Source organism: Aricia agestis, chromosome 12, assembly GCF_905147365.1.
Source record: "Aricia agestis chromosome 12, ilAriAges1.1, whole genome shotgun sequence".
NCBI classification, from domain to species: Eukaryota; Metazoa; Arthropoda; class Insecta; order Lepidoptera; family Lycaenidae; genus Aricia; species Aricia agestis.
The window spans coordinates 10,102,780-10,130,201 of record NC_056417.1 but is presented as its reverse complement, the minus strand read 5'-3'; the positions used below and the strand labels follow the sequence as shown (position 1 = coordinate 10,130,201).

General features: G+C 36.4%; 1 protein-coding gene across 1 annotated transcript; it reads left to right on the top strand.

Moving 5' to 3' along the window:
- The first annotated feature begins 3,353 nt into the window (after nucleotides 1-3,353).
- LOC121732720 lies at nucleotides 3,354-18,564 on the top strand. The gene is made up of 2 exons (XM_042122673.1): nucleotides 3,354-4,367; nucleotides 18,316-18,564. The coding sequence occupies exons 1-2, from the start codon at nucleotides 3,354-3,356 to the stop codon at nucleotides 18,562-18,564; spliced, it is 1,263 nt and encodes a 420-aa protein (XP_041978607.1).
- The last annotated feature ends 8,858 nt before the right edge of the window (nucleotides 18,565-27,422 follow it).

Here is a 27,422-nt window from a genome sequence, read left to right as displayed (position 1 = left end):
TCTTGACGAGTTGTTCTTTAGAGAGATCGCAGACGGCACACTTTTTGTGTGATCGAGTCTGCGGCGCACATACAGTCAGTACTGCATGCCGTCAAAGTATGCCGTCTGCGATCTCCCTTAGTCATTCGATTGAATGGTGTCATTCAATAAATGCGCTAGTCATTCAATCGAATCGCAGATTAAACCAGATGACTGCGACATAATATTATAATATAATGACTGAAGTATAACGTAAGAGTTTGACTGTAGAGTAAGAGCACTGTGTAGAAGTTGTAACTTCTACTCTTGTCTGTCAATCGATGTATTAGACAAGGATAGACATTTTTTTTAATATTATGTAAGTATATAAGGGTGTTTCTTCGGAGGCATAATTTTTGACGGCATCGGACTTTTTTCTTTTACCCGGCAAAAACAAACAATATTTTTTTTTATATATATACTTAAGCTCTGTGTCTACCTAGATACAGCTGCTTTTTTTTAATAATTGCAGTCTAAGTATAGAAAAAAAAATCCCAAAGTCCGTTCTTCTCATCACCGTAGGGCGTTCTCTAGCCATTTTCTTCAACAAAAACCTCTATAATTCATTTTCTATTTGACAAATCTACGCAAAGTTAAATTATAACGAAAGTACATTAGTTTACCTGTTAAAAAAAATAAATACAGTAGGCATGGCTACATTACAGTATTTATAAATCGATAAGAAAGGAGTGTCCGACGTCAAGTTATAATTCCTATGGCCCAAGTTGCGCTCGATCATAACTTGTTTTGTATAAACAATGGGAATGCAGCTTACCGCGCTTATGCAAGCCAGTCGTGTGCGGAACAAGCTAGAAGGCGTACGTGTAGCTGATTGTTTTCGATCCCGGTGTTTCGAAGGTAAATATATCATTACCATGTGTTTGGTTCGTGTAGTATTATAATTTATGTGTCAACTGTATCTAGTTTATCTTACTTTTTTCAAATTTTAATTTGCGTGTTTAATAATGCTTGCGGGATACATATTTATGTTACGAAATATCAAAACTGAAACTTGTAAGTATAAACTTGTAAGTAGAAACTTGTAACAATGAGTTATGCATGATTATAGGCATAATTCTCATTTCTGTGTGTCTAATTACCTTAGCCAAAAGACTAGGGTAATGATAAAAATGTATTAGTTTTGTCCTAAAATATGCACTTATATGTACGATTCTCGAGTTCTGTAGAGTAGTCGTAGTATAGAAATATGTTCTTATGTAAACTTTTTCACTTTTTAAGGGTTCATGTTAGGACAAACTAGCGCCACCCAAAATTGAACTCTATTTCTAAAAATTCTAACTATTTGCTTCCCCTTTCCCATGTCTTTTTTTGAAATAGTTGTAGTTATTGTGTTGTAGTTGTATTTTTGCCATTCCGTAAATTAATGTTTGCCATAAATCATAATGATTATTAGTGAAGAACTATTCTGAAAAACCGGCCAAGTTCAAGTCGTGCCACGCGCAGTTGTCTATGTCACTTCTGGATCTTATTTTATACACCCGTGATTTTTCATTCTTTCTCACAAATATTTTGCCTTCTTTAACCCAAATAAACTTGAAAGCTGCATTGAGGTCCTGTTTAGCTTGCCATAGAAGATTTTTCAGATATGGTGTTAGAGCTTCTCTTAAATATATCTTCCCATTAGCCGACGTATCATTGATATTAGGAAGAAGGTCCTTAAGGCATATTGGTGATTTTTTTGCCGTCGAGATAAGATTTTGACAAGGATAATCCTGTTTGACTTTTACTTGGATAAGGCCCGGTCCAGACTTACGGGTAGGGAGGCGCCTAGTAGACACTATATCTGTACTCGATGCACCAAGCTTAGTAAGCAGGCATTCTACAACCTTGGGGGGGTTTATTTCCTTTGAGTCAGGAATACCTTGGATCTCAATACAGTTACTGAGTTGTTGCTGCTCCAACTCCATGTTACGTTGCTCCAGGTAATCAGTTCTAAGGACTAATGACTTATTTAGGTTTTCTAGGTGAATAACCTTTTTCTCCATGTCCTTAATTTTATTAGTAAGGGCATCGAGTGTGACCGAGAAGTCATCCACTTTCTCACTACAGTAATTTATTGATGTTGCAATGGATCTAATTTCTTGAGTAACAATGCACCTCACTTCCTTCCTTATATCCTGGAGTAATTGCTTCATGTCTGTACCATCTTCAGTGTCTTTTGCTTCATCCTCTTCCTCGCGATCGGCCAGTGTAACGAAAGACTTTCTGCGCGACGAATTTATATTACACTCTCGGCAGGTCCATTCCAGGCTCTCAGTGGCTTTGAGTGCCGTAAGCTGTTTAGCACTCAGTCCGGTACAAATTGAGGTAGCATGTACTATCTTCTGACAGTAGCTACATTCTAAAATTGTGGATTTTTTATTTAAAGTTTTATCACAACTGTAACATTTTGACATTTTTTATGGATTGAGGGTAGAAAAATAATTAATGACGTACGTATGAACTCAACGACGTATAGCTGAGAACTGAAATATTTGAAATTTGGAATTAAATTAATGAAATACTTCACACGGTGGGGTGGACGCGAAAAAAAAACGCTAAGCCGTGGACAGACAGACGGACGGACGGACAGACAGACGGACCGAAACCATACGGGTTCCTTGTTGACTGCAGAACCCTAAAAAGGACATGGAAAAGGGGCACCGGATGGTTCGGCAATGTTTTAAAAAGAACTGTTGATAAAAAGTCTTTCTACATTTGGTCTTATTCAAATTTTAAGTGCGCAATTTCACCTAGTGCAGGCCCTTAAGTTCTTTATTTTCTTTACTTACATGCTTGTTCAAGTTTCATCAAAATCATAAGACAGGTATATATTATTTTAATTCTTTTTTACAGATATAAGAAACGTAGAAACAATGCCACAATCTGCGGAAGAAAAAAAAATAAAAAAGAAGCTAGCACAACGTAAAAGAATTGAAAAAATTAAACAAGATCCGGATAAATATGCACTGTATCGATTAAAAGAAAAGGAAAGATATTTAAAGAAAAAAAAAGAAGGTAAAATAAAATCAATTGCAAATTTAATGCCTAAGGAACAAAAATTAATTCGAAAAAAAAATCGCGAAGCTTCCAAAAGATATTACGCTAAAAAAATGCAAAAGAGAAAAATTAATGTAGAATCTGAAGAAGAAATTATAATTGACGAAAGTGTTTCTGTAAAAAAAAATGTTGATCCTTTATGTTTAGAATTACCATCATCGCCAGTATCTATTATACCTAGGTCTCCTGAGATTCCCAGTACATCAAAAATATTACCTCAATCTCCAATACCTTCTTCACGTATAACAAGATCTACAATCAGACAAAATAGGATGATGGGAATTGATTTGCATCTAACAGAAAATGACACTGATGTCATTTCCAACGTAGATGCATCTTATACAATAGTAAATTCACCTACACCAAATACTTTAGATCAGATTTCAGAATCAGATTTACCACGGACTCCTAGCCCTCTAAGTTGTATCCTTTCGTCGCCTTTTAGACATGCTGCAAGCCCACAAAGTTCAATCGTATCATCACCTTCAACTCATATCAGTAGCCCGAAAATTTCATGTCCCAGACCTGCTAAAAAGAAATCGCCTTGGAAGCATATTTTACGCAAATTTCAGTACAGATATAATAAAGAATTAAAATTAAAAGACCAAAAAATCCAAGAACTTAAGAGAATTAACCAGAATTGCTTGAAGCGGATACAAAGATTGCAAAGAGATAAAATAATAAGAGACTTGAATAAAAAAAATCACAATTTATCTATAATAGAACAAAAATCCCAGCTACCCATTGAACCCTGTCACGCAGAAGTTAAAAATATTGTAAAAAAATATTTTGAAGATGATGAAAATAGTAGAATGTGTGCAGGAAAAAAAGAATTCGTTACCAAAGGGAAAATAAAAAAACAGAAAAAATATCTTACCGACAGTCTGCTAAATTTACATAACAAATATATAAAAAACTATCCTCAATACAAATTAAGTTATAGTGCATTTTGCAAGCTTCGTCCATTTTGGATACGCATACCAAACGTTAATAGTCGAGAAACATGTTTGTGTAAAGATCACGAAAATATGGATCTGGTCGTTTTGGCACTTCGACAAAACAATTTGATTGTTGAAAAATCGGTAAATGAGGTTTTACAAACACTATGTTGTGATCCTAGAAATATTAACTGCCTAGCTAAGAACTGTGATAGTTGCAAACACAAGGTAATTAATTATAAAGAGTTTGATAATTCTAAAGAGGCATATTATTGGATTTGGAATAAAGTAAAGAAAACGTATATAAAAGATCAAAAAGAAAAAACAACTCTTCAAACAATCAAAGAGAAAGTAGCAGCATATCCTAAAGATATCATCAATCATTTTGAAAAACTATTAGTGCCTTATATGCTTCACTGCAGAAATATTATTGCTCAATATGATTATACAAAAAAAATTAAACAAAACTTGAAACCTGAAGAGTGCATTATACATTGCGATTTTAGTGAAAATTATAACACTAAATACGCCTCTGAGATTCAGTCTTTCCATTTTGGGAGCTCCAGACAACAAATAACATTGCACACGTCTGTCATTTATTACATTAAAAATGACAAGCAGTGTAAACAGTCATTCTGCACAATCAGCGAGTGTTTACGCCATGATGCTATCGCAATTTGGGAACATTTAATGCCTATTTTGCGATTTCTTGAAAAAGAGGTGCCATGTGTCACAAGATTCTATTTCATATCTGATTCACCATCTGCGCAATACCGTAATCGAAAAATGTTTTACATAATGGTAAAAATGCATTGGTATTTACCAAATTTACGATTATTAGTGTGGAACTATTCTGAAAAAGGACACGGGAAAGGGGCACCAGATGGTGTCGGTGGTGTTTTAAAAAGAACTGCTGATCAGATAGTCTCAAGAGGCCATGATATTCCAAACATGCAAATTCTTGTCAGCCATCTAAAGGAAGCATGCCCAGGAGTTATTTTAGAAGGGATAAACGAGTCCGATATATTACAGAAAGACATGTTGATTCCCAAAAATTTAAAGGATTTTCGAGTCACCATGAAAACACATCAAGTAGTATGGAGTGCCAATAATGTTCAGAATTTAGCTATGAGAGAACTTAGTTGTAGCTTGGATAATTGTTCACAAGATGCCGTTAAATGTTCTCATGGTCTACACCTTGGATTTTATAACATAATCGATAGTCATTATCCCCAGAATAGTTCAAACCAGGAGGTATCAATGTCACCGAAAAAATATGTATATTCTACAAATACTAAAATTAAAAAAAGGTCAGCTGCTGAGCTTGAAATTCCTGATGATGACAGCTTTTGGGCTGAGACATCTTCAGTCGATATTAAAGTTATAACCCCAAAATTTACTAGTCGCGTATTGTCAAGCCTTCATAATATTATACAAAATTTGTCTGAACTTTCAGACTCAGACTCTGACGATATATTTTATTTTAAGAAACCGCAAGGCGAAAAAAAGAAGGTTAAAAAAGAACTAGTGGCTCATGACATGACATCACCATCAACTTCTGAGGATGTTAAAAAGAGACATCGTGAAGTAAGACATAATCTTTTTGATGATGATTCTGAAAACTTGGCTCCTTCAGAAAAGCCAAAGAAATATTTCTTTTAATGAATGTATTTAAATTTGTAGGTTTTTTAATTCATTATCTATCATGGCTTCTAGCAAAATGCCAAAAATATTTTGACTGATTTATCCATTGTTATCGTTAAACGTTAGGTTTTTTCTTTAGAGTAGTGTTTAAGTTATTATTTTGTTTTCTTTTAAATAAGAATATTTTTAAACTAATTATTTTAGTTATCAAGCTATTACGGGTATTACATTCTAGCAAAATACCAAAAATCTTTTGACTGATTTATTCATTGTTATCTTTATGTTAAGTATATCTATAAGTTTTCCTTAGAAGATGTTTAAGTTATTATTTTGTTTTTAGGGTTCCATATCCTACTTTATTAGAATATTTTTATTGATTAATTTAGTTATCAAGCTATGCTTTCTAGCAATGTGCAAAAAATCTTTTGACTGATTTATTTATTGTTATCTTTTTGTTTTTTCTTAGAAATAATGTTTGTGTTATAATTTTGGCTATGACTGTAATAAAAGTTTTTATTTATTTTCATAATGGAGGCTTAGGAACTCAAATATCGCAACACAACATCCATATTTTTTTGATTGCAAGTCCTTAACCTTCATTTATATGATTTCTTCTAATAATGTTATAGTTAATATGAAACTGTGATTATTTTGTTAATAAAACTGATTTAATTTAGATAATGTTTTTGATTTTTTGTTGTCTTTATCATTACCGTGTATGCAATTATCATTACCCTAGCCACAAAATATTTGACCTTTGATATTTCGAAATCTACATTATTAAAACGAGTCCCATAAGTAAAAGTAGGTTATTTGACCTTTATATTATCATAAAAATATGAATTACAGACGAACAAGTCACATTTAAAATTGACCACGGTAATGAGACGAAGAATCGTTTTTCGAAGAAACACCCATAAATGTAACTATATTTTCGGCTTAGACCTTATTATCAATATGAGGGATAGTATACATTTCTTGTGATAATTTTGTCATAATATATTTGCAATTATTTATAAGTATAGAGAACTATCTAAATTCTAAAACTAATTTCGTTGAAAAGCTTACATACCAGTCAGAAACTAAATTATGGTTTATAATGAACCAAACCACGACGAAAGCAAGATAAAGTGGTTAGTATAAATTAAATTTCTGTTCTTATATAATAGTGAATATGAATTTTCCTCTGCACCGTTCGAAGCAGTAATTTAATTCGCACAAATCCAGAAAAAGAATTTTGTTTGAAGATTTTTGAATAAAAATTCAAAGCTCATCACTGTGAAAGCTCCAGGTCATCATTTTGTATCCTGAGCTTTTAAGCTTTGTAACTTACACCTTTAAGAATTAGCGAGCCCAGGAGACTTTAATGTTATTTGAAAATACTTAGTCCTTTCATTACTATGTTTAACTTTCAAGCAAAGTAAAAAGCTCGTAGAATTTATGTAAAGAAAATACAGTTTTGTTTTTAGTTTTTACGCGTCTACAATAAGCAAATGCATGACTTAAGCAATGAGCAATGTAATTTTAAAATAGCTAGCATAATATCATATTAATAATATTTATAAATAATATTTATAAAAAACCCAGCAGAAATATAAACAAGAGATAAGAGAAAGAGGGCAGAATCGGGCTCACCCAACTCATCTACCCAGAAAAAAATAAACACCAATGACGACTCAGCACCTTCAACCTCAACCTCCAGAGATCAGCATAAAGAACTTGCTAAAACTAGCATGCTGCAATATATATAGAAAAGGGTCGCCCATCGCACAGTCCAAAAAACTAATAAAGACTACCGGAAACCAAACACAACATCTAACCAAAACAAAAACTACAAATAAACCAACAACAAAAAAATACTCCCCAACCCGGCTGGTCACCGTGGAGGAGTTAGACCAAAACCCTCCAAATACAAACTACCATATCACAAGAGTGCCATATTCCTAAACAACTCATTACTGCAGGGAAAGTAAGCAACAAGGAAAACTCAAAAAAATACTATATTTCAATGTTCGATCACTAAGTAACGAGGCTAGAATAAAAGAGCTTGAGTATGCAATATCTAAGCTAAAATGGGACATATTGGGAATATCCGAGGTTAGAAGAGAAGGATAAAAAATCGAGGATAGAGAAAACTATATTCTCTATTACTATGGAACTACAAAAGGAGAGAAGGGTGTTGGCTTTCTAGTAAAAAAGAGAGGTTACATAGAAGTACAAGACTTCATAGCAATATCTGAGAGAATAACCATATTAATAACAAAAATACATGGAGTGACATATAGCATGATTCAAGTCTACGCACCAACTTCAAAATCTTCTCTCGAAGAAATAGAAAACATGTACACTGACTTAGATATGCGAATGTGCAAATGTACACAAACTATAATACTTATGGGAGATATGAATGCAAAGATTGGTCAACCGAAAATGAATGAAAATATAGTCATGGGTAACTACGGTTATGGTAAAAGAAACAAAAGAGGAGAAATGTTTATAAATTTCTGTCTACAAAATAAACTCAAAATTACTAATACTATGTTCAAAAAACCCGATAAACTAAGATGGACCTTGATGTCTCCAAATCAAAAATCAAAGAATGAAATAGATTTTATCGCCACAAACCAGCACATGAGTGTAATAGCTCCCACACCGGTTTCGGTGACGGTGGCCGGTTGCATTGAAACCAGGCCAGCTACGCAGGAGTAATTTTATAGTGCCCAAGTGTGTGCGCAGTACACAAGAGCACTCTCTATTCCTTTACTCTCATAACCCAGTGGGACGGACAACCGACACGACTGGCGAGAGATCAGGCACAGGACCGACTTTTTACATGCCCATCCGACGCATGGATCATCTTACTTGTCAGACAATCAGGTGATCAGCCTGCATTGTCCTAACCAAACTTGGAAATAACATGTTACCAACGCGGGAATCAAACCCACGACCTCCGAGTCAAGAGCCGCGCTCTATACCACTAGACCACGGAGGCGTTACATGAGTGTACAAAACATAGAATAAGCAAATTACAGCACCCGAGTGACCATAGATTAATCAGACTAACTATGACTACGAGAACCAACAAGAGAACGAGAAGATTTTATACAAGTCAACCAACAACCCCACCACAATGTGATCCCACACGGTATTCAAACTTTCCCCTTTCCGAATGCGAAGAAAACATACAATGTCTTAACAAGGCGATCGAGAACCTGCTACTTCAAAGCCCAAAGGTACAAAACACGAATTACAAAAAGCAAAAAATAATATCACCGGAAATTGAGATACTAATTAATCAAAAATATGAGCTTAAATACAGGAAAAACAAAACCAAAGAAGAAAAAGTAAGACTAAGCAAATTATATAGAGCTATACACAAAAAAATAAAAATAAATAAGGAACAAAGAGTAGAAACAATTTGTAAATACTTAGAAGAAAAGGGAGGTGTTAAAAAAGCATATAAAAAGATTGACAATATAAATCAACTACTACCACAGCTGACAAATAAAGCAGGAAACACAACTACAAACAGACAAGATATAATGATGATAGCTACTAATTTCTACAAAGACCTATATACAGAAAAGAGAAAGAACATAGAGACACTTGAAACAGAAGGATTCAATGAAGACCCGGTTGCACCATTCCTGGAAAGTGAAGTAGAGTTATCAATAAAAACACTCAAAACAGGTAAAAGTCCGGGACCCGATGGGATCACAAATGAAATGATAAAATATAACAAAGAGTATATCATAAAACCATTACCTAAGCTTTTCAATCTTATTTCGAAGAAGAAAGAAATACCGGATTCTTGGTCAACCTCAGAGATAGCACTATTGTATAAAAAAGGAGACCCCAAGCAAATTACAAATTACAGACCTATTAGTTTGATATCATGTATTTACAAAGTATTCTCTACAACTCTACTAAGACGCCTTACTAGAACCATTGACGAAAACCAACCCATTGAACAAGCGGGCTTCATGAAAAATTTTTCAACCATAGATCACATACACACCCTAAAAGAGTTAATTGGAAAACATATAGAGTATGACCTCCCAATATACATAGCATATATAGATTACTCAAAAGCCTTCGACTCTATATCACACAATTCTATCTGGCAGGCTCTCAAAAAACAAGGTATAGAACGGACCTATATAGAATTGATTAAAAATATATTATATAAAAACAGCAAGTCGCGAGTACGACTAGACATAAAATGACCAACATTTCAAATAGAGCGGGGCGTGAAACAGGGAGACCCTCTATCACCAAAGCTGTTTCTAGCAGTTCTAGAATCCATCTTTCAGGGTTTGGATTGGATAAAAGCTGGAATCAATATAAATGGAAAATTCCTATCACATTTGAGATTCGCCGACGATATCGTGCTTCTATCTGAAAACCCGGAACAACTGCAAGATATGCTAACGTCTCTCTGCCAATATAGCAAGGTCGTGGGACTACAAGTAAACAAAGACAAGACAAAAATAATGACGAACCGATGCAAAAAACAAATATTTATCGAGTCAGAGCCAGTAGAGTATGTAGAAGACTATGTATATCTGGGCCATATTATTTCTTTCAATTCCTGTTCTGATAAAGAAATTGAACGGAGAATAAAGATAACTTGGAACAAATACTGGTCAATGAAGGAACTGTTCAAAGGAAAAATACCAATAAAACTAAAAGTCAAAGCCATGAACATCTGCCTAACGCCCTGCTTAACATATGCAAGTCAAACCTGGTCTTTGAAAAAATCACATATAAACAAAATAAAGTCCTGTCAAAGAGGTATTGAAAGAAGCTTTATGGGTATAAAACTTAGAGATAAGATTAAGAGCACAATCATTAGGAAAAAAAACAAAGGCCAGAGACGCTGTTAAACAAATACTATCCATGAAATGGAAATGGGCATGCCATATTCAAAGAACGACAGATGAGAGATGGACACAGACTGTGACTAACTGGAACCCTATATACAAAACCAGAAGGCGTGGTAGGCCAGCCAAAAGGTGGAAAGACGAAATCATAGAAGTAGCTGGAGTTCTATGGACGAGACTGGCTCGAGATAGGAAAAAATGGCAAAATTTGGAGGAGGCTTTTACCGCCAAAGGCGGTCCTTATATTATATATAGTTAAATACAATAGAAGAAAAGTAAATAAATGGAAAAAACGTGTAATAAGGAAATATAAAAAAGCTTAAAATAAAATAAAATAAATAATATTGTATTTTACATGCCTATATCCAGCAGCGGGCGAATATAGGCTGATTTGATTGATTGATTGATTACATAATATCAAGTAAACAGTGAAGAATCCAATGTACTTTTTTGTTTTTTGCGACCAATGTGAAGTGATTATTTTAATGTATCAGACAAAAGAAAATAAAATAATCGAGGCTGGTTGCATTGAAACCAGGTCTAGATGACCTGGATTAATTTCAAAGAACCCAAGTGTGAGAGTTGAGTATATCCTGTCTTCTTTTACTCTCTCACTAAGACAGATGATAACGACTGACCAAATTTTGACATGCCCATCCAACGCATTGATTTCAGAGTCCTTGTAAGAGAATCAGAGAGGTGAGCCAAGATCTTTTCTTTATCGCTTCATTATAGAATCGCCAACCAAAATTTATGAAATTGACATAAGACGAGTCGAACGTCAACGTCATATTAACGAACGCTTATGTTAATTCCATACATTTTGGTTAGCGATTCTATAACGAAGCTATAAAGAAAAATCTTGGCTCACCACCCAGGCGATTAACCTGCAATGTCATAAACAAAGAAATTATATTTTTCCAACGCGATAATCAAACTAACGACTAAGTGATGAGCCATGCTCTAACCCACTCTTTCCCAAAGTTTTCGATTACGAGTATGTAGAAGAAATCGGCCGATGTAGATGCGCCGACAAGGTGGGCGCTAAAACATAATTTGTTCTCTAAGTGGGCGGCAGACAAAATAAGTTTGGGAACCCCTTTTTTTATCGGTGGGAAATACGGTACGCATCCCCAGCGACCCGGGGGAATGGTCGCCGAGGTATGTGGGACTCCCCAGGTGCTGCAGTACGGAGGAGCACCCGGGGTTACCCACTAAAACCCACCGGTGTCTCCTTTCTCCGCTACGCTGCTGGGCCACCGGACCCGCCGACGAGTGCGATATCTGCGGCAGCCCAGTCAGCGGCATCTGTCTGTGCAGACTCCATCGCTGCAGCTGTAAATCTGTTGAGCCTTCGGGAGAGCAGCCAGTTTGGGAAACCCTACTCTAACCCAAACACGGAGCCTATAATATACCCAGGAGGCCAACACAGAAAAAGTAACAAAACTACATAATGTGTAGTTGAGGTGTTCCCAATGTATTTACTTTTATTCCTGGCACACTGCAGCACAGTCTGGTTCATTTGGCATCGTCCAGTTGTGAATAGAATCCGAATTACTTGAAAAATTCTCGCAGCAAGCCTTGCCCTGGTTTAATTCCCATTCTACATACATTGGATATTGAATTATGACGTTAAATGGACTGAAACAGAATAATGAACGCTATGAAAAGGCTTATAAATTTTTAATTAGTAATAAAGGGTATTATATTAATATTTAAATTTAATATCGAGTGCATAAAATTAGGTTATAGTCAATCATCAAGGACTATTGATTTTTGGAATTTTTAGACCTATAATAATTTATATTATAACTGGTTTAACCAACACTGCTGCTGATTGTATAGCTTTGTTCATGTATTTATCGTCTGGTCAGGTTGGGTTTCGTCAGTCTTTTTTTATGAAATAAGGGGGCAAACGAGCAAACGGGTCACCTGATGGAAAGTAACTTTCGTCGCCCATGGACACTCGCAACATCAGAAGAGCTGCAGGTGCGTTGCCGGCCTTTTAAGAGGGAATAGTGGAGGGTAAGGAAGGGAATAGGGAAGGGTTGGGAAGGGAATAGGGTAGGGGATTGGGCCTCCGGTAAACTCACTCACTCGGCGAAACACAGCGCAAGCGCTGGTTCACGCCCGTTTTCTGTGAGCCCGTGGTACTTCTCCGGTCGAGCCGGCCCACTCGTGCCGAAGCATTCTACCACGTAGAATGTCTGACCATCTATTATTATTATCAGCCGTGTATGTAATGAGCCTTTTAGCATGTAATAGAATTAGTAGCCTTTATTTATGATAAACACACATACATAGAATAGATTATTATAGATACTACTACACCAGTACGTACTCTAATACTTAGGTAACCTCTACGTCGTAAAAATAGTGCTTTCGAATAAAACCCTTAAAGCAGAATGGCCAGAAAACTAAACTTGAACTCTCGAACTTAACGATTGGGATCAAATATTTGCGGTGACAAACGAGACGCTGCTCTTACCGAGCTCTTTTAGAGAAAATCCATAAAAATCCAGCCGTATGTGCATTTTACTGCTACGCGCATCATCTGATATCAGGCTTAGATATATCAAAGTCAAAGGTTTTGCTGAAATTACCTTTGCTCGAAATTTTCAAATCTCATATGAGTAACTAGATGACGCCCGCAACTCCGTTGCGCCAAAATTCGGGAACCGTACATTTTTCCGGAATAAAAAGTATCATATGTGCTTTCTCGGGACTCAAAGTATCTCCATATCGAATTTCAGCTAAATCGGTTCAGCGGTTTGGACGTGAAGAGGTAACAGACAGACAGACGGACAGGCAGATAGACACACTTTCACATTAATTATAATATTAGTAAGTAAGTATGGATTAGTAGCCGACTCGGCAAACGTTGTTTTGCCGTATACATTATTTATGGTATCAATATAAAAAGTATACCAAGATAAAAATCTATTTTCGGGCCTAACGAATTTACATACAAAATTTCGTTAAAATCGGTTGAGCTCACAGACATAGATCGTGATAGATACCGCAGGTATATGTTCTTCGCGTGCCATATCGCGCTACCAAACGACGAGCAATGCTCGTCTTTCGAAAGTCCGTTCTATAGGGAGATTGCAGACTCGATCACACAAAAATTGTGCCGTCTGCGATCTTCCTTAGTCTGCTATCGGAATCGGACGTCAATCGGAATTTTAAAAATGCCTAAATGCCTAAAAGCGCCGTATTGAGCTGGAGAAATTCAAATAGAAACGTTGGCCTATATAATGGGCACTTTTCTTATCATCGGTACGACACAGTTGCTATGAAAAAGTGGCACGCTCGTTTTCATACAAATGGAGCGACATGCGGTATCTATCTCGATATATGTCTGTGGTTGAGCCGTTTTGAAGAAGTTTGCGCACAAATACTGTGACACGAGAATTTTATATATTAGATTAGTTGACACGACAAACGTTGTTTTGCCGTAAGAATAGGCGTAAGTAAGAAACAATCAGACGAGACGTATATTTTTCTGAAACAAACCGAACCTGAATTATTCCGGGGCTCAAATTATATCCACACCAAATTTTATCAAAATCGATTCTCCAGTTTAACCGTGAAGAGGTTCTGCATTTACAATAATTGTTTAGTTTTAGTGTATCATACTTTCTATGAGTATATCAACAAAACAAGCGTTGAACTTTGAAAAAACCCCGTTATCTATAAATCTAGGACATGTTAATGTAACCTAGGCTTAACTAGACTAATTAAGCTAACTAGCTACATGTCCTAACTTTGTTTTAACTTCGCCGTACTAACTTGTATTAGAATTAATTACTATTACTCTAAAGCGTGTTCATAAACCACAATAACACTCGTATTTTTTTAGTTTGAATTGTATTGCTATTTTGTGACGAAATATTTAACTTTTCTTTCACCATTAATTTTATAATTTATTTATTTATTTATATTAGGCACATCAACAATATGAATACAAGCTTACATTAACAATTTACAATTAGGTCCTTTAACAGCATTCATATCAATTAGAGACATGCACAACATTATTATTAAACACAATACAACATAATAATATGGTAAGACTTAACAACTAGAAAAGTTAATCAGAATCAAATTATCACTGTATGTCAATAACGGAAATCACAAGAAATTTTGGATGATGTCAGAAATACAAAATTGCAAAAAATAAATAATAAATAATGATAATAATGTCCAATAATATAGTTTTATAATAAGCATTAACATGTCAATAAATTTCAATTACAAACACAATAGAGAATTAAACAAAAAGATACAATATTACTTAATTAATTACTTACATACTTCTATAGAAATGTCAAATTATTACAAAACAATGATAATAATATTATGCAGAAGGTAACTTGGTAGGTACTCGCACTAAGAAAACACTATGGAAGTGGATGCCAAATAAGTTTCTCCTTGTTAACCGACTTCCAAAAAGGAGGAGGTTTCTCAATTCGACCGTATATTATGTGTTGTAACCAACAATTTTCATCAAGTAAACAATAATAGCCAAAAATGTTCACACAATGACTACTGTTATGCTTGGAAAACTAGATGTAGCAACTTTTATTAGAAAAATATGATCAACCAATGTATGTTATAGAATGTAGGCGGCTTGACCTAAGTTCTTACAATGGTAACTCCAATACATATTTTCTCGCGCGTTTTCTGTGGGACTTTTTCGTAAACTATTCCAATATATATTTCTAGTTATCCCACACTAGGATAGAATCGATAGAAGAAGTAATATCTTGGAGATCAAGTTAACAAGAGCTAAGTCTCTCGGTCAAGTTTTTCCAACGCTTTAGTAACACGAGAAAGGATTAGGGTCGGGATAGGGCTGTCGAAAGTCTGAAAGATGAAAACGTTCAAGGCACTGACCTCCATTAGCTTTGTCCACACTGTGCCTTTTTCTGCTCATCAAGGGCATGTGCAACAGCGAACGTGAGGCATGCCCGAGACGCATGCCATCCACAACTTCGAAGATGACAATGTTGGCGTTGCGTTCGTTGACGCATTCAAGTTGAATGAAAGAAAATGACGAAAATTGAAGACGAAAGCGCATAATGTGGACATAACTATTATACAAGTACGCTGGACTTGTGATACCAACCTGGTTTTTGTGCCTATTTGAAGCGGAATCAGCACCCCCATTACGGTGGAAGAGAACTAAACCTGACGGAAAATGATGTTTGAAAGTCGCCATATTGGCGCTGATAGCAGTAGTGAGAGTACTTGAAACTAATACTAGTGATGACAACTGTTGTAATTGGTTTGGTTATGTCAGATTTAGTTCTCTTCCACCGCATTGGGGCGCTGATTTCGCTACAAATAGGCACAAAAAACAGATGAGTATCATAAGTCCAGCGTACTTGTATAATGGAGGTCATTGGTTCAAGGACATAGCCGTAATATAAACTTAATATAAACTTCGATAACAAGACGTGTCAAATATGACAGATAAAAATTTCAAAACTTTCATATTAGAAACTAATAAGTTTACCAGGATATGCGTAGAAATGTATATGTAAAATATATCTTTGCCGGAAGCGACCGCGACCGACAAAAAATCAAATACAATTCCACTTTATGACCTAGGGCCTAGGCTATTGGTTTCATTTTGCTCTCCGCTACTACAAAGCAAAGCAGCGGCAGCAAGGCTCGCTAGACCAATGTCGGTAGAAAATGAGTGATGAATAAGAGTTCATAAAGTGGCATTTTATTTGAATTTAAGTCGAGCGGAACGAGATCTTTAGACCATGCTAAATATTATTGCTTTAGATCAATATATCCTTTGAAATTTCTATATTTTTTCGAATAATTTACTGCCCCTGAACAGAGTAGCTATAGTACCGAATAATACTGCGGTCTGCTTTTGGCAGCCCTAGTAAGAAATAACGTGTAATCTCACAAACCATTTGGTGTTTGCTTTCTACGGCTTGTTGAAATATATTTAGATTATAGTTAGATAAAAGTCCTTGGTGGTGGAATTTAAAAGGTTTCTAACTTCCATTAAAATCTTACGTACTTTTGACATAAATACACTCTGAATTTAAAAACTGAAATATTGTTATAAAATAGCATTTTAGAGAGCTAGTACAAATACTTATTTCTGTATTTAACCATTATTAGTACACAATTGAAGTAAATAAAAATAAATCTACACAGGCAAATTCACTGGCGAAAGCTAGTTAAAATAAAGAGTAGTAAATTTAAAACGCTTATCAAGACGTTTTTAAAGAAATATTCTTCCGAGCCGACGAACATCAATATCCTTTCAAGTTTAGATAAAAGGACAACGATTAAATGATATTTAATAAATAAAATTTTCAAAGCCACGGAAATTGTTTTCGAATACTCAAACAGTCTGAAAAACTCCGTTAATCCAATACAATATTCAAACCCGGAAAGGGTTTTTATTGAACAAGAATATTCAAGGAGGTTTCACGCTGAACTTCCCATTCTGTATTTAACGGGACTAACCCCAGGCGAAAATAATCAAAAAGGTTTTTTGATTACAGATGAGCTCAATCGTCCGAAAATTCACGGGTGAGATGATTTCTGTAATTGGAAACAGAAGTGTCGCAGTAAGTCAGGCCGACTGTTTAGATCGACGCATTTTAATGAATCAAAATGTGGTTAACTACCCAGTTTCGGAGTTTTTTGACAGTTTATGATTGAAACGGAGTTGTTGATTGGCTAACGGTTCGACCGCCAGTAGAAGACGAGATTCCTATAGTTATCCCGAGGAAATTAGATTAAAAATTGAGCTTTATACATGGTCGCAGGTTCGGTAAACCTAGGACCCCCGCGCATTAGGCGGCTAGGCCGCGCGGCCAGGTCGCTGCGGCCAACTAATTCCATGATAATAATTATAAACTGGATACCTCCGCGACCGAAACTCCATAGTTGCTGGTCGTAAGAACGACTGTTCTTACTTTTATAAGGGTCATATTTTACAAAAAAACTTTTGGCTATTATCACTTGACGAAATTCAGGCTGTCGCTGGACCTTGGGTAATTAGGAAACGAGCACTAATTGTATAAGTAAAGGTCTCTAAAATACACCAAAACTAAGTCGAATAGACCGCCCAAATCAGGTGCACGCACACATTAGCGTGGTTTCAGATAAACTCTTTAGGGCCTGTTTCACCACTTTCTGATAAATCCATACTTGATCTGTCAAGTTAATTGGTGGATAGCCTTATCAGGAAGTGGTGAAATAGACCTTTAGTCTCTGTGATGGTTTAATTTAAAAAGAACAATTACGAGTAGTTTACTGTATGATATTTATATTGTAGTAATGGCAGCAATGAAATATTTCAGCTTGGTAACTATGCTTTTAAGTTCGCTAAACTTGTCTCTTCAGTTCTTGCACTGGAGTGAAAAGTCCAATTAAAACAAAGTGCACTTCCTACTACCAGTACTACCCTGTAACTGAAAATTATACATTCTGTTCTGTTCTTAGTTACATTACTTTGAATGGCGCAGTCAATGATTGTAGATCCGATTGTTTTTAGTTTAGTTAAAACTTGTGTATCTTTGAGCGCATATTGTATACAAATGTATATGATATATACGCAATAAATACCTACTCTCTACATCTTATACGGAACCAAATTCTCCAAGCTTGCAAGTTGCAGGCAGCATATTTTCCGATATTTTAGTGAAAAATCAGTGAGTGCGGTATTTCATCATCATTATAATATATTATAACCCTCTTCATAATATCGTAGGTTGAATTTCTTCCCGCAGCGTAATGGCACTCTCTCCTACCGGATGGTGCAGATGCTGACAGGATATGGGTGTTTCGGTCACTACCTGCACCATACGGCCAGACGGGAGCCAACGCCCCAGTGCCATCACTGTACAGAGGAGGACGACACGGCGCAACACACGCTCGTTGCCTACCCAACCTGGGTCGCACAACGGGCAGAACACAGCGCTGCTATAGGACCAGACCGGACACTCCCGGACATAATAAGAGCATTAGTCCGGTCGTGAGAAGCCTGGCAGGCGGTCTCTACTTCTACAGAAGGAGGCCGCTGAGAGAAATCGGGAAGCCGATGAAGCAGCTGACCCGATAAGGAGAAGACGCGGAGGGCGAAGACGCGCTCAACATGAGCGTCAACTCCCGCCATAATAGGGCTTGGGCGATGGATTGGAGAATCCGCCGCCTATTGCACGAGCTCTTCCGGTAGAAGAGCGGCCGGAGCCCTGGACCGCTCTCCTGGAGAAAGCGGCAGAAGCCGCGCGGATGGTTCTGCTGGTAGAGCAGATGCCGCTGTCTGGGCTGCTGCAGTTATCGTCTCAGGCGGGTCCAGCGGCCCAGCGACACGCGGAGAGGAGGCACCGTTGGGTTTTAGTGGGTAGCCAAGGGTGCTCCTCTTTACTGCAGCACCCGAGGAGTCCCATGTGGGACTCCTCGGGTGCTGCAGGCGGCCCCCCCAGGCTGTCAGGAATGCATGAAGCATTTCTCAACGGCAAAAAGCAAAAAGGTTGAATTTCTTCCAGGGATGGGCTATTTGGCAACTATTTATTTATTTATTTCTGTCTAAATATAAAAATTCCACGTATTGTTTTTATTCTGATAAAGATTATGTACAACATAATTATGTTTATAAATCGGTCAAGTGCGAGTTGGACTCGCGCACGAAGGGTTCTTTACCATAATAGAGCAAAAATAGGTATAAAATGTGTTTTTTTTTATTTTATTTAAATTTTATTATTAATTATTAAATTTAAAATACAATGAGTATTTTTTGAACACAACAACCTATTGTCATTATTGATATCGAGCAAAAAAATTTAGTTTATTGTAGGGGAGACCCCATTAATATTTAATTTGTTTTGTTCTTAGTATTTGTTGTCATAGCGTCAACAGATATTATACACAATCTGTGAAAATTTCAGATGTCTAACAATATTAGCGGTTCTTGAGATACAGCCTGGCAACATACAGACAGACAGACGGACAGACAACGAAGTCTTAGTAATAGAGTCCCGTTTTTACCCTTTGGGTACGGAACCCTAAAAAAGAACACTAAAAATTAATTATAAAATCGTCAATTTTACTTTAGTCGCCTTCTTAATTCAACAAGCAGAGCCACGGGTTGCGTCTAGTTATTAATAAAGTTTATAACCAAAAGGAGTTGATAGTCGCGTTAAGAGGTTTAGAGGATTACGCCCGTGAATGGTAGTTTTGAGGAAGGTCTTGGTCTGCGAGATAATATTAAACTTTCATATCGCTTAGTTACGAAAGGCTTAGTATACATGCCATATTATTTCTGTTTTTGTTGAGATCATAAAGTTAATATACCTAGAGGAATAGAGCAACTATCTCGAGCTGTCAAACGAAACCGAAATTGGTTTCATCTGTGTGTAAAAATATGTGTACGTATACACTTACACAAGCATGATTGAACATGATTTCTATGTAATTAAATTGTCAACGTGCGGCACGTGCCGACTGGACGTCAAAAAAAGAGTGCTGCTGTCATATTGTATCACACGTCTCTTTATACCACGCAGTGTTACTGATAGTGACATCTCGCTTGCTCAGGCCTTTGTTTCTCCATTCCGCTAGGTTTATAACTTTGTGGTTGAGATACACCAAAGGTTATTTATCTAAATTTAATCTATATTAATAAAAATGAATTTTCGTTTTTTGTTAGCCTCGTTAAAACTCGATAACAGCTGAACTGATTTATCTAATTTTAGTCTTGAAATATTCGTAGAAGTCCAGGGAAAAATTGTTTAACTAGCGAATTTTTTTTTTATCCTTCTATACTAATATTATAAAGCGGAAGAGTTTGTTAGTTTGTTTGTTTTAACGCGCTTATCTCAGGAACTACTGGTCCGATTTGAAAAAATCTTTCAGTGTTAGATAGCCCATTTATCGAGAAAGGCTATAGGCTATATATTTAGATCACGCTAAGACTGATTGGATTCGCTCCAAAACAGAGGAAAATGTGGAAAAAACGGTGGAAATTATTTGAAAGGGCTTATCTCATGAACTACTGGAGCAATTTTTTGTTATTTGGCACAGATAAGTAGACAACGTGAAGGATCATAGGCTATTTTTTGTGGACTAATTTGTCTGTGAAATATCTAATTTCAGCAGGCGAAGCCGCGCGGAACGTATAGTTAAAAATATGTCTTTGTGCGTAGTTATCTACTATTTATTATTCTGTGATTGTGTGCTGTCTTTACATAGAAAGTCTTTATTATAGGTACATACCTACAAGGTACACACAGCCAGCCACAATAATAATATCTAGGTAACCATTATTGTATACTGTACATATTATCTTGTGACGACCTCTGTGGCTCAGTTGGTGAGCGAGTTGGTAGCTCAAGCCGGTTGCGAGTTAGAATCCCGCCGACGGAACAAAAAGTTTTCAACGTTCCTGAGTCTTGGATGTGTATTAAATATGTGTATAATATAATAAAAATCTTAAATATATGTATACTAAGTATAAAAGTAATAAATATATTTCCGTTGTCTGGTACTCGTAACACAAGTCCTTCAGGTATTTAGCACGGGGCCGAAATAACGTGGTGTGTTTAACAGAAAATAAGAATATCTAGGTGACAATGTTGTTATTATCTTTAATAATGTTTACGGGCCAACGACAGCGCATAAACTCGGAAAAATCACCCCCACAATTCGGGAGATTGAATAAACATTGATATACTTTGTACTGCATTTCCATCCGGCATTACGGTAAAAGGTTTTCTGAATGATAGATTTCATCGGAAGATATTCGATCAAACGACAATTTCCATTACTTTTATTGCTGACGTCGACAGCATAAGAATGAATATCGAAGTAGACGGTTCCTGAGGTGTGACTTTATAGTTACTGGATGTTGCCCGCTACTTTTTTGGGCAAAAATTTGCTTTTCGCTCGGTAACCTACATTAGGATAAACAAAGTACATTTTCCTAAATAAAAACCTATCCCAGGACTCTCCAATTGTATTAAAATCGGTTAAGTAGTTTAAGCGTAAATTGGTAATAGTTAGACAGACATATACATTTTTGCATATATAAATAGTAAGTATGAATTTCATAGAACCCGACACCTCGCTGCTTTGTTAGAAATTTTATTTTATTTATATACATTTTTTCGTAATATTCTAAGCTATCATATTATACAAATAGGGAAGATGCGATTTTTATTTTTGTTTTCATTTTGAAGAACTCCATGTAGAATTATTATACACCATAAGTATTAAAAAAAATTAAAACACTAGAATTCACTGCAAAAAATACGGTTTAAAATTGTCAATTTAAGTTTTGGCGCCAAAACCGATCTATAGTCTGTATGACGTCACTAATGTTTGACAATTATTGACTGTGACCCCACCTAATCGTACTTCTCAAAAAGTTGTCATGCCCCGCGTTCCATTTAGCGTTAAAAATAATCAAAACGCTAAAATGGAGGCATTTTGATCGTTTTTGGAACGCGGGGATAGCATGTGTGACATCACTGAACGCTGATTGGAGTTTTGAAATCCGTTCCGTTTCAGGTTAAGTACTTTTAATTCATATTTTTTGTAAAAAAAAAACAATATTTTATAAAAAATTAACCTTGCAGTGGCCCTTCTTTTATTTTTTTAACCTTTTTATATCAAAATTTTCATAAATATAATATTTGCATGTTCCCTATAATAATTGTGCACCGCCGAATGCATCGCCGTATCGCGTCTCGTTTCCGTGTAACCTGAGTCCTGACTTTATAAAGAAAACTTCAAAAGTTAAGTTCCGAAACAAAAAAGGATTACGCAGATTTCCATCCGTAATAGAGCGAAAAGGCTATTTTTATTAGGGCTATATTGATATCATACGTATAGCACGTGTTAATAATGTAACTGTCAAGGTGGGACGGGCTTGACGTGGGTCGAAAGGGGTCTATGAGGGGTCCACGAGGGGTCCACAATAGCGTTTTGAGATCAGGTTACTTTGAGTATTCTGTCAACATTATGTATATCATACATTCCGGTGTTTGCTGTCGCACGAACACGTTCCATATTGTTCGATCCACGATGATTTGTGTGACGTTCTATGTTATACAAAGCTATTTGACTAGTTAAGGGGGGATTTATTTTTATGCGACGACGCGATGTACATTTATTGTCTCTATTAAGCTTTATTAACTCAGCATAGAAAAGCATAAAATTTGCACGTTCATTTTTAAACATTACTTACTCAAAATAGAACCGTTAAAATGTGTAAGTACATCATTTTAAAAAATTCTATAACTCAACCTTTTAAATAATCGTGTATCAACAACAACAAATCATTTATAATGCAACTTATAGAAAAATGTTTTCATATTCCACACAAAAAAAAATGATTTAGGACATTTCATTAATAAACATAATTTCTTTCAATAATTAAAAATACATTATAACGTAACGGAAGCAGTGGGACAGTCTGGCCTACGAAAAAAGTAACAAAAGAATGTTACACACAATTTACCAAAATGAAAACATAACCAGAGCATAAGTAGAAAAGTTCACCACAACTGAATTGCGCAAGCAGAGATATTATTTTAAGTGCCCGCCGTCTGTTTGCCACAAGAATTTTTATTGTAATTCGAATTCAATTCCCGGCCCGCTGTCGGGCAATAAATAAAATGCAACTTCAAATGAGGCTGGCTGGAAATAATCCAACTCACTTGTGTACTTTTTGCTTCATTACACAGCAATAAATGGCCGAAATGAGGTACTATTTCGATAATTTATGTCTGCAGTTGGCTTGGTCATGATATCTATGACATGGATTTTATACTAGAACTGATAATACTTTTAAAGTAGTGACTCTTTAAGGAGTGAGCACACTGAGACAGGCCGTGCCGGGGCTCAGCGTGCCGGGGCTCATCGCAAAAATCCGCCTCCATACAATTTGTATGGGAGCCGAAATCCGCTGCGCCCCGACACAGTGTGTGACACGCGCAACCGCTTCAATACAAATTGTATGGAGGCGGATTTTTGCGATGAGCCCCGGCACGCTGAGCCCCGGCACGGCCCGTCTCAGTGTGCTCACTCCTTTAGATGGTAGAATAAAATTTTAATTAGTTTTGTATGGACTTTCAATTCATCCATTTGTTAGGAGATTTCTCATAAACACATAAAAGTCAGCAACTGTTTTACTGCTACCGTTCTGGTAACAGTGAACTCTATTTCAGATACATTATTGTCCAACTGCTGGGCAAAGACCTCCCCCAAAGTCTACACACTAAAGTATTATTACCGCGTAGTTTTGTTACAACCTAAGGACCAGGCTTTGTAACAAGTGTCATATTCTGGAAGCTTAACTTTATAAACTTATTGAGTTACTTTGTCTATAAAGAATAAATTTTAAGAGTATTTTTAGAAGAAATAAAACCTAATAACATAGTAAGAACTTTCTTTAAGCTTAGAAAAAACCTATGCGTCAGTGGCGGAGCGTCAAGTTGCGTCATGTTGTCAAATGTGTTTTTTTGTATACAAAACACACATTTGACAACTTGACGCTCCGCTTCGCAGTCGCCTGGTCGCGTAGGTTTGGCCTAAGCTTTAATCATCGAAAAAAATCCTCAAAAAAGCACCGTTTCAGTTGACTGACATAAAATAATCACTGTGGCAGTTGCAAAGGCGACAACGATGCAATACATTCAATTGACTACTATTACTGTTGTAACAACCAATTAATATTGTGCGTTTTTTGCGACCGGTCGCTGGTTGCCGGTCTACGCAGAGTTATAGGCCGTTCAAAGATACATTTCCTGTGCGTTTTTTAAACATAATCCTTATATCATTGATATAAACGTCCCACCAGAAGTAGTATAACTCTGAATAGCTTGCACTTTCTGGCAAATAAATTAGACATTGAACGCAGGGTCGAGCGCAAAGTAATTATGGTCTAATAGCATTCTGCGCTGCCTAGTTTAAAATGCTACATTCATTACGTCTACACATTTACCTAGCCTTTCTTTAGAATTCAATAAAAATAAATCTTTAGAGGAAATTAGGTACTTAATAAAATTTAAAGTGTTAAAGTGTATGCAAGCGTAATTGATAACTCCCGCATCGGTTTGAGTGAGTGTGGCCGGTTTTATTGAAAACCAGGCAAGATACGCATCAGTTATTTTATAGTGCCCAAGTGTGAGCACAGTACACAATAGCAGTTTCTCTTCCTTAAGTATCATAGAAGGACGAAAGATCGACACGACTGGTGAGAGATCGGGCGCAGGACCGACATTTTACATGACCATCCGACGCATGAATCTTGTCCTTACCAAACTTTGAAATAAAAATTTATGTTGCCAACGTGGGAATCGAACTCACGACCTCCAAGTGCAAGCAAGTGTGCTAGTTAGCGTATCCAGAGAAACCATAAACATTTTCTGTTACATTTTGCTGCTGTTTTTTTTTTATTATTTGCTATATATTGACAATGACAAACCCTCGAAGTAAAAGTATAAAACTGTTCAAACATTAAGTGCACAATGAAGCCATTAAATCGTATTTCTCAAAACCGCTACAAAGTTGGTGCAAGCTCATAGATGTCGATAACGATGAATGGGCCATCTCCGGTGGCCCCAGATGGGGATACCGGGTCGGCCCCGGATGAGTACGGCCCCGGACGGCCCCGGATGGGCACGGGTGGGCAGGGTAGTGCCGGAAGCGTCCGTCCGAACCTCTTGCCGCCTTTTAACGCGTCACCTCTTTAGGGATCATCCATAAAGTATGTCAAACGTGAAGGGGACGAAGTGTGACATGGTATGACAAGGAGTGAGTCTTATGTTTGTGACATCGCGTTTCAAATTTAATAAATTGAATCGCGAAATTTCTAATATTGAGGTAGTATTAATTTTTAGACGTTAAAATGCAAAGTGACTTAATAATAGGGAGGGGGGAGGGTCTCACAAATGTGATCACTTGTGACAAGGAGGGAGGGGGTATAAAAATCATTAAAACGGTGTGACGTTCTTTATGGATGGTCCGTTATTGGTGCTCTCATATATTTGGACTGCCTTAAAGCGTAAATTTTACGGTGAAATTTTATGTTCCTGCACATAACTGTCTCCGCGATAATTATAAAGTCGATGTTATTAAGACGTCCTCTTATGGTATGGAACTTTTATTGCAAAGAGCATATTTCACATTAGTGAAGGAATTGAATCTTGCTGAATTTGTACACTTGAAAATCGCATAGCCAATTTCGATAACATTTCTTATGGAGATCCTTCGGAGTCTCGGAATATTATAAGATTACTAGATGACGCCCGCAACTCCGTTGCGCCAAAACTCGTTTATCGCGCGGGAACCGTACATTTTTATGGGATGAAAAGTACCCTATGTCTTTTCCCAGGACTCAAAGTATCTTCACGCCAAATTTCATTCAAATCGGTTCAGCGGTTTGGGCGTGAAGAGGTAACAGACAGACAGACAGATAGATGGACTGACAGACGTACTTTCGCATTTATAATATTAAGTATGGATTCTCTTAAACATAACTTGTTAATAGAGAAGATTCCTAGATAATAGATATTTTAATAAAGATATATGAATTAATGGGAACGCGCGTTTTGTGTATTTAAAGCTATTTTTTCGATCACTATTTATATTGACAAAGGTTAAAAAAACTTGAGAGGTGTCAAGGGACACCCGGATGGAACGAAATTATAAAAAAAATATATCACAATTGTTAGGACTGAACTCATAATATTTTGTGGCACAAATAATATTTTGTCCCGTTGTTGCTGAAACAAAACCTCTGGTGTAACAGGCAAACGCATTGTACTCGGACAAAGATTTGTTTTGTCTTTGTTTGGGAACTCGCACTAAACAACTTCGACGTTCAATCCTTTGTGGCGTATACATTTTAAAGTTCCAGAGCCCCGAGTCAAGACGTTTTCTATATGGCTTCTTTAGGCTTGCCGTATACACACGTTTTCCGTATTCGATTTCCTAATGTGGAATTTCGATTTGTAATTCCATGACTCTAGCGCAATAGTTCTTTTTTCTACACTCGCGAACGTGCCGGTTTGCACTCGAAACGTACGTGCGGAATTCTTTTCGTTCGGAAAAATATGTATTGTCTACTGATTCCATGCATGAAGATTTCCGATTACGGAAAAAAGTTCGGAAATCGAGTATATAAACGTGTGTTTGCGGCCAGCCTTATATAGCCGATCAAAATGTATAGAATTGACATAACATGAGTCGAAAATCGTCATTATTTTGTCGAACCCGTATGTCAATTTCATACATATTGATCGGCAATTCTGTATAATTATAATAGAAGCGATAAAGAAAATAGCTTAGCTAAAGTTCCAGTTCAAGAAGGCTTCGCGAGTGACGGAGAGAATCGACAGCCGTTCGCCTTCCGTTCCGAATGCACGAGTTTTTGTCGAATGAGAAAATAAAGTTCGGTCGGTTTTAAATTGAGGTTTGTATCTGCAATCTTTTATCTTAAAAAAAAACGGTTTTACAGTAGTCGCTATACTTCCATTACAAATATTTTCTTGTGCCTGGTTTCTAATGTTTTTGATTAGAGTTTATTCTGTAACGCTTTTGATTGGCTAACTCCAAAAGATAATAGTCAAAGTAGGTCGACAACGCTCTTGAATACATAAACTGCTGTCAAAAAACCTCAGAAGCTGAGCGTAAAATGAAGGAGCTAAATTAGTTACTATAATACCGCATGACTGGTGTGATATGTTAAATACTCGAGGACATGATTTTTGGCTATTATACTTAAAAAATAATATTTAAAAATTATATCAATTGATTACTGAGTAAATGTAGCTTAAAGTTAAAAAATATTTACCCTACGCTTGGTCAGTGGACACTGCACGCGGAAAGGGTA

What these genes read in the sequence shown, in the direction of transcription:
- LOC121732720 (XM_042122673.1), top strand. Translation starts at nt 3,354, where the DNA reads ATGGGAATTGATTTGCATCTAACAGAAAATGACACTGATGTCATTTCC. An exon ending in TTCAAACAATCAAAGAGAAA is followed by an intron (nt 4,368 to 18,315) that starts GTAGCAGCATAT and finishes TTCTTCCCGCAG; the next exon opens with CGTAATGGCACTCTCTCCTA.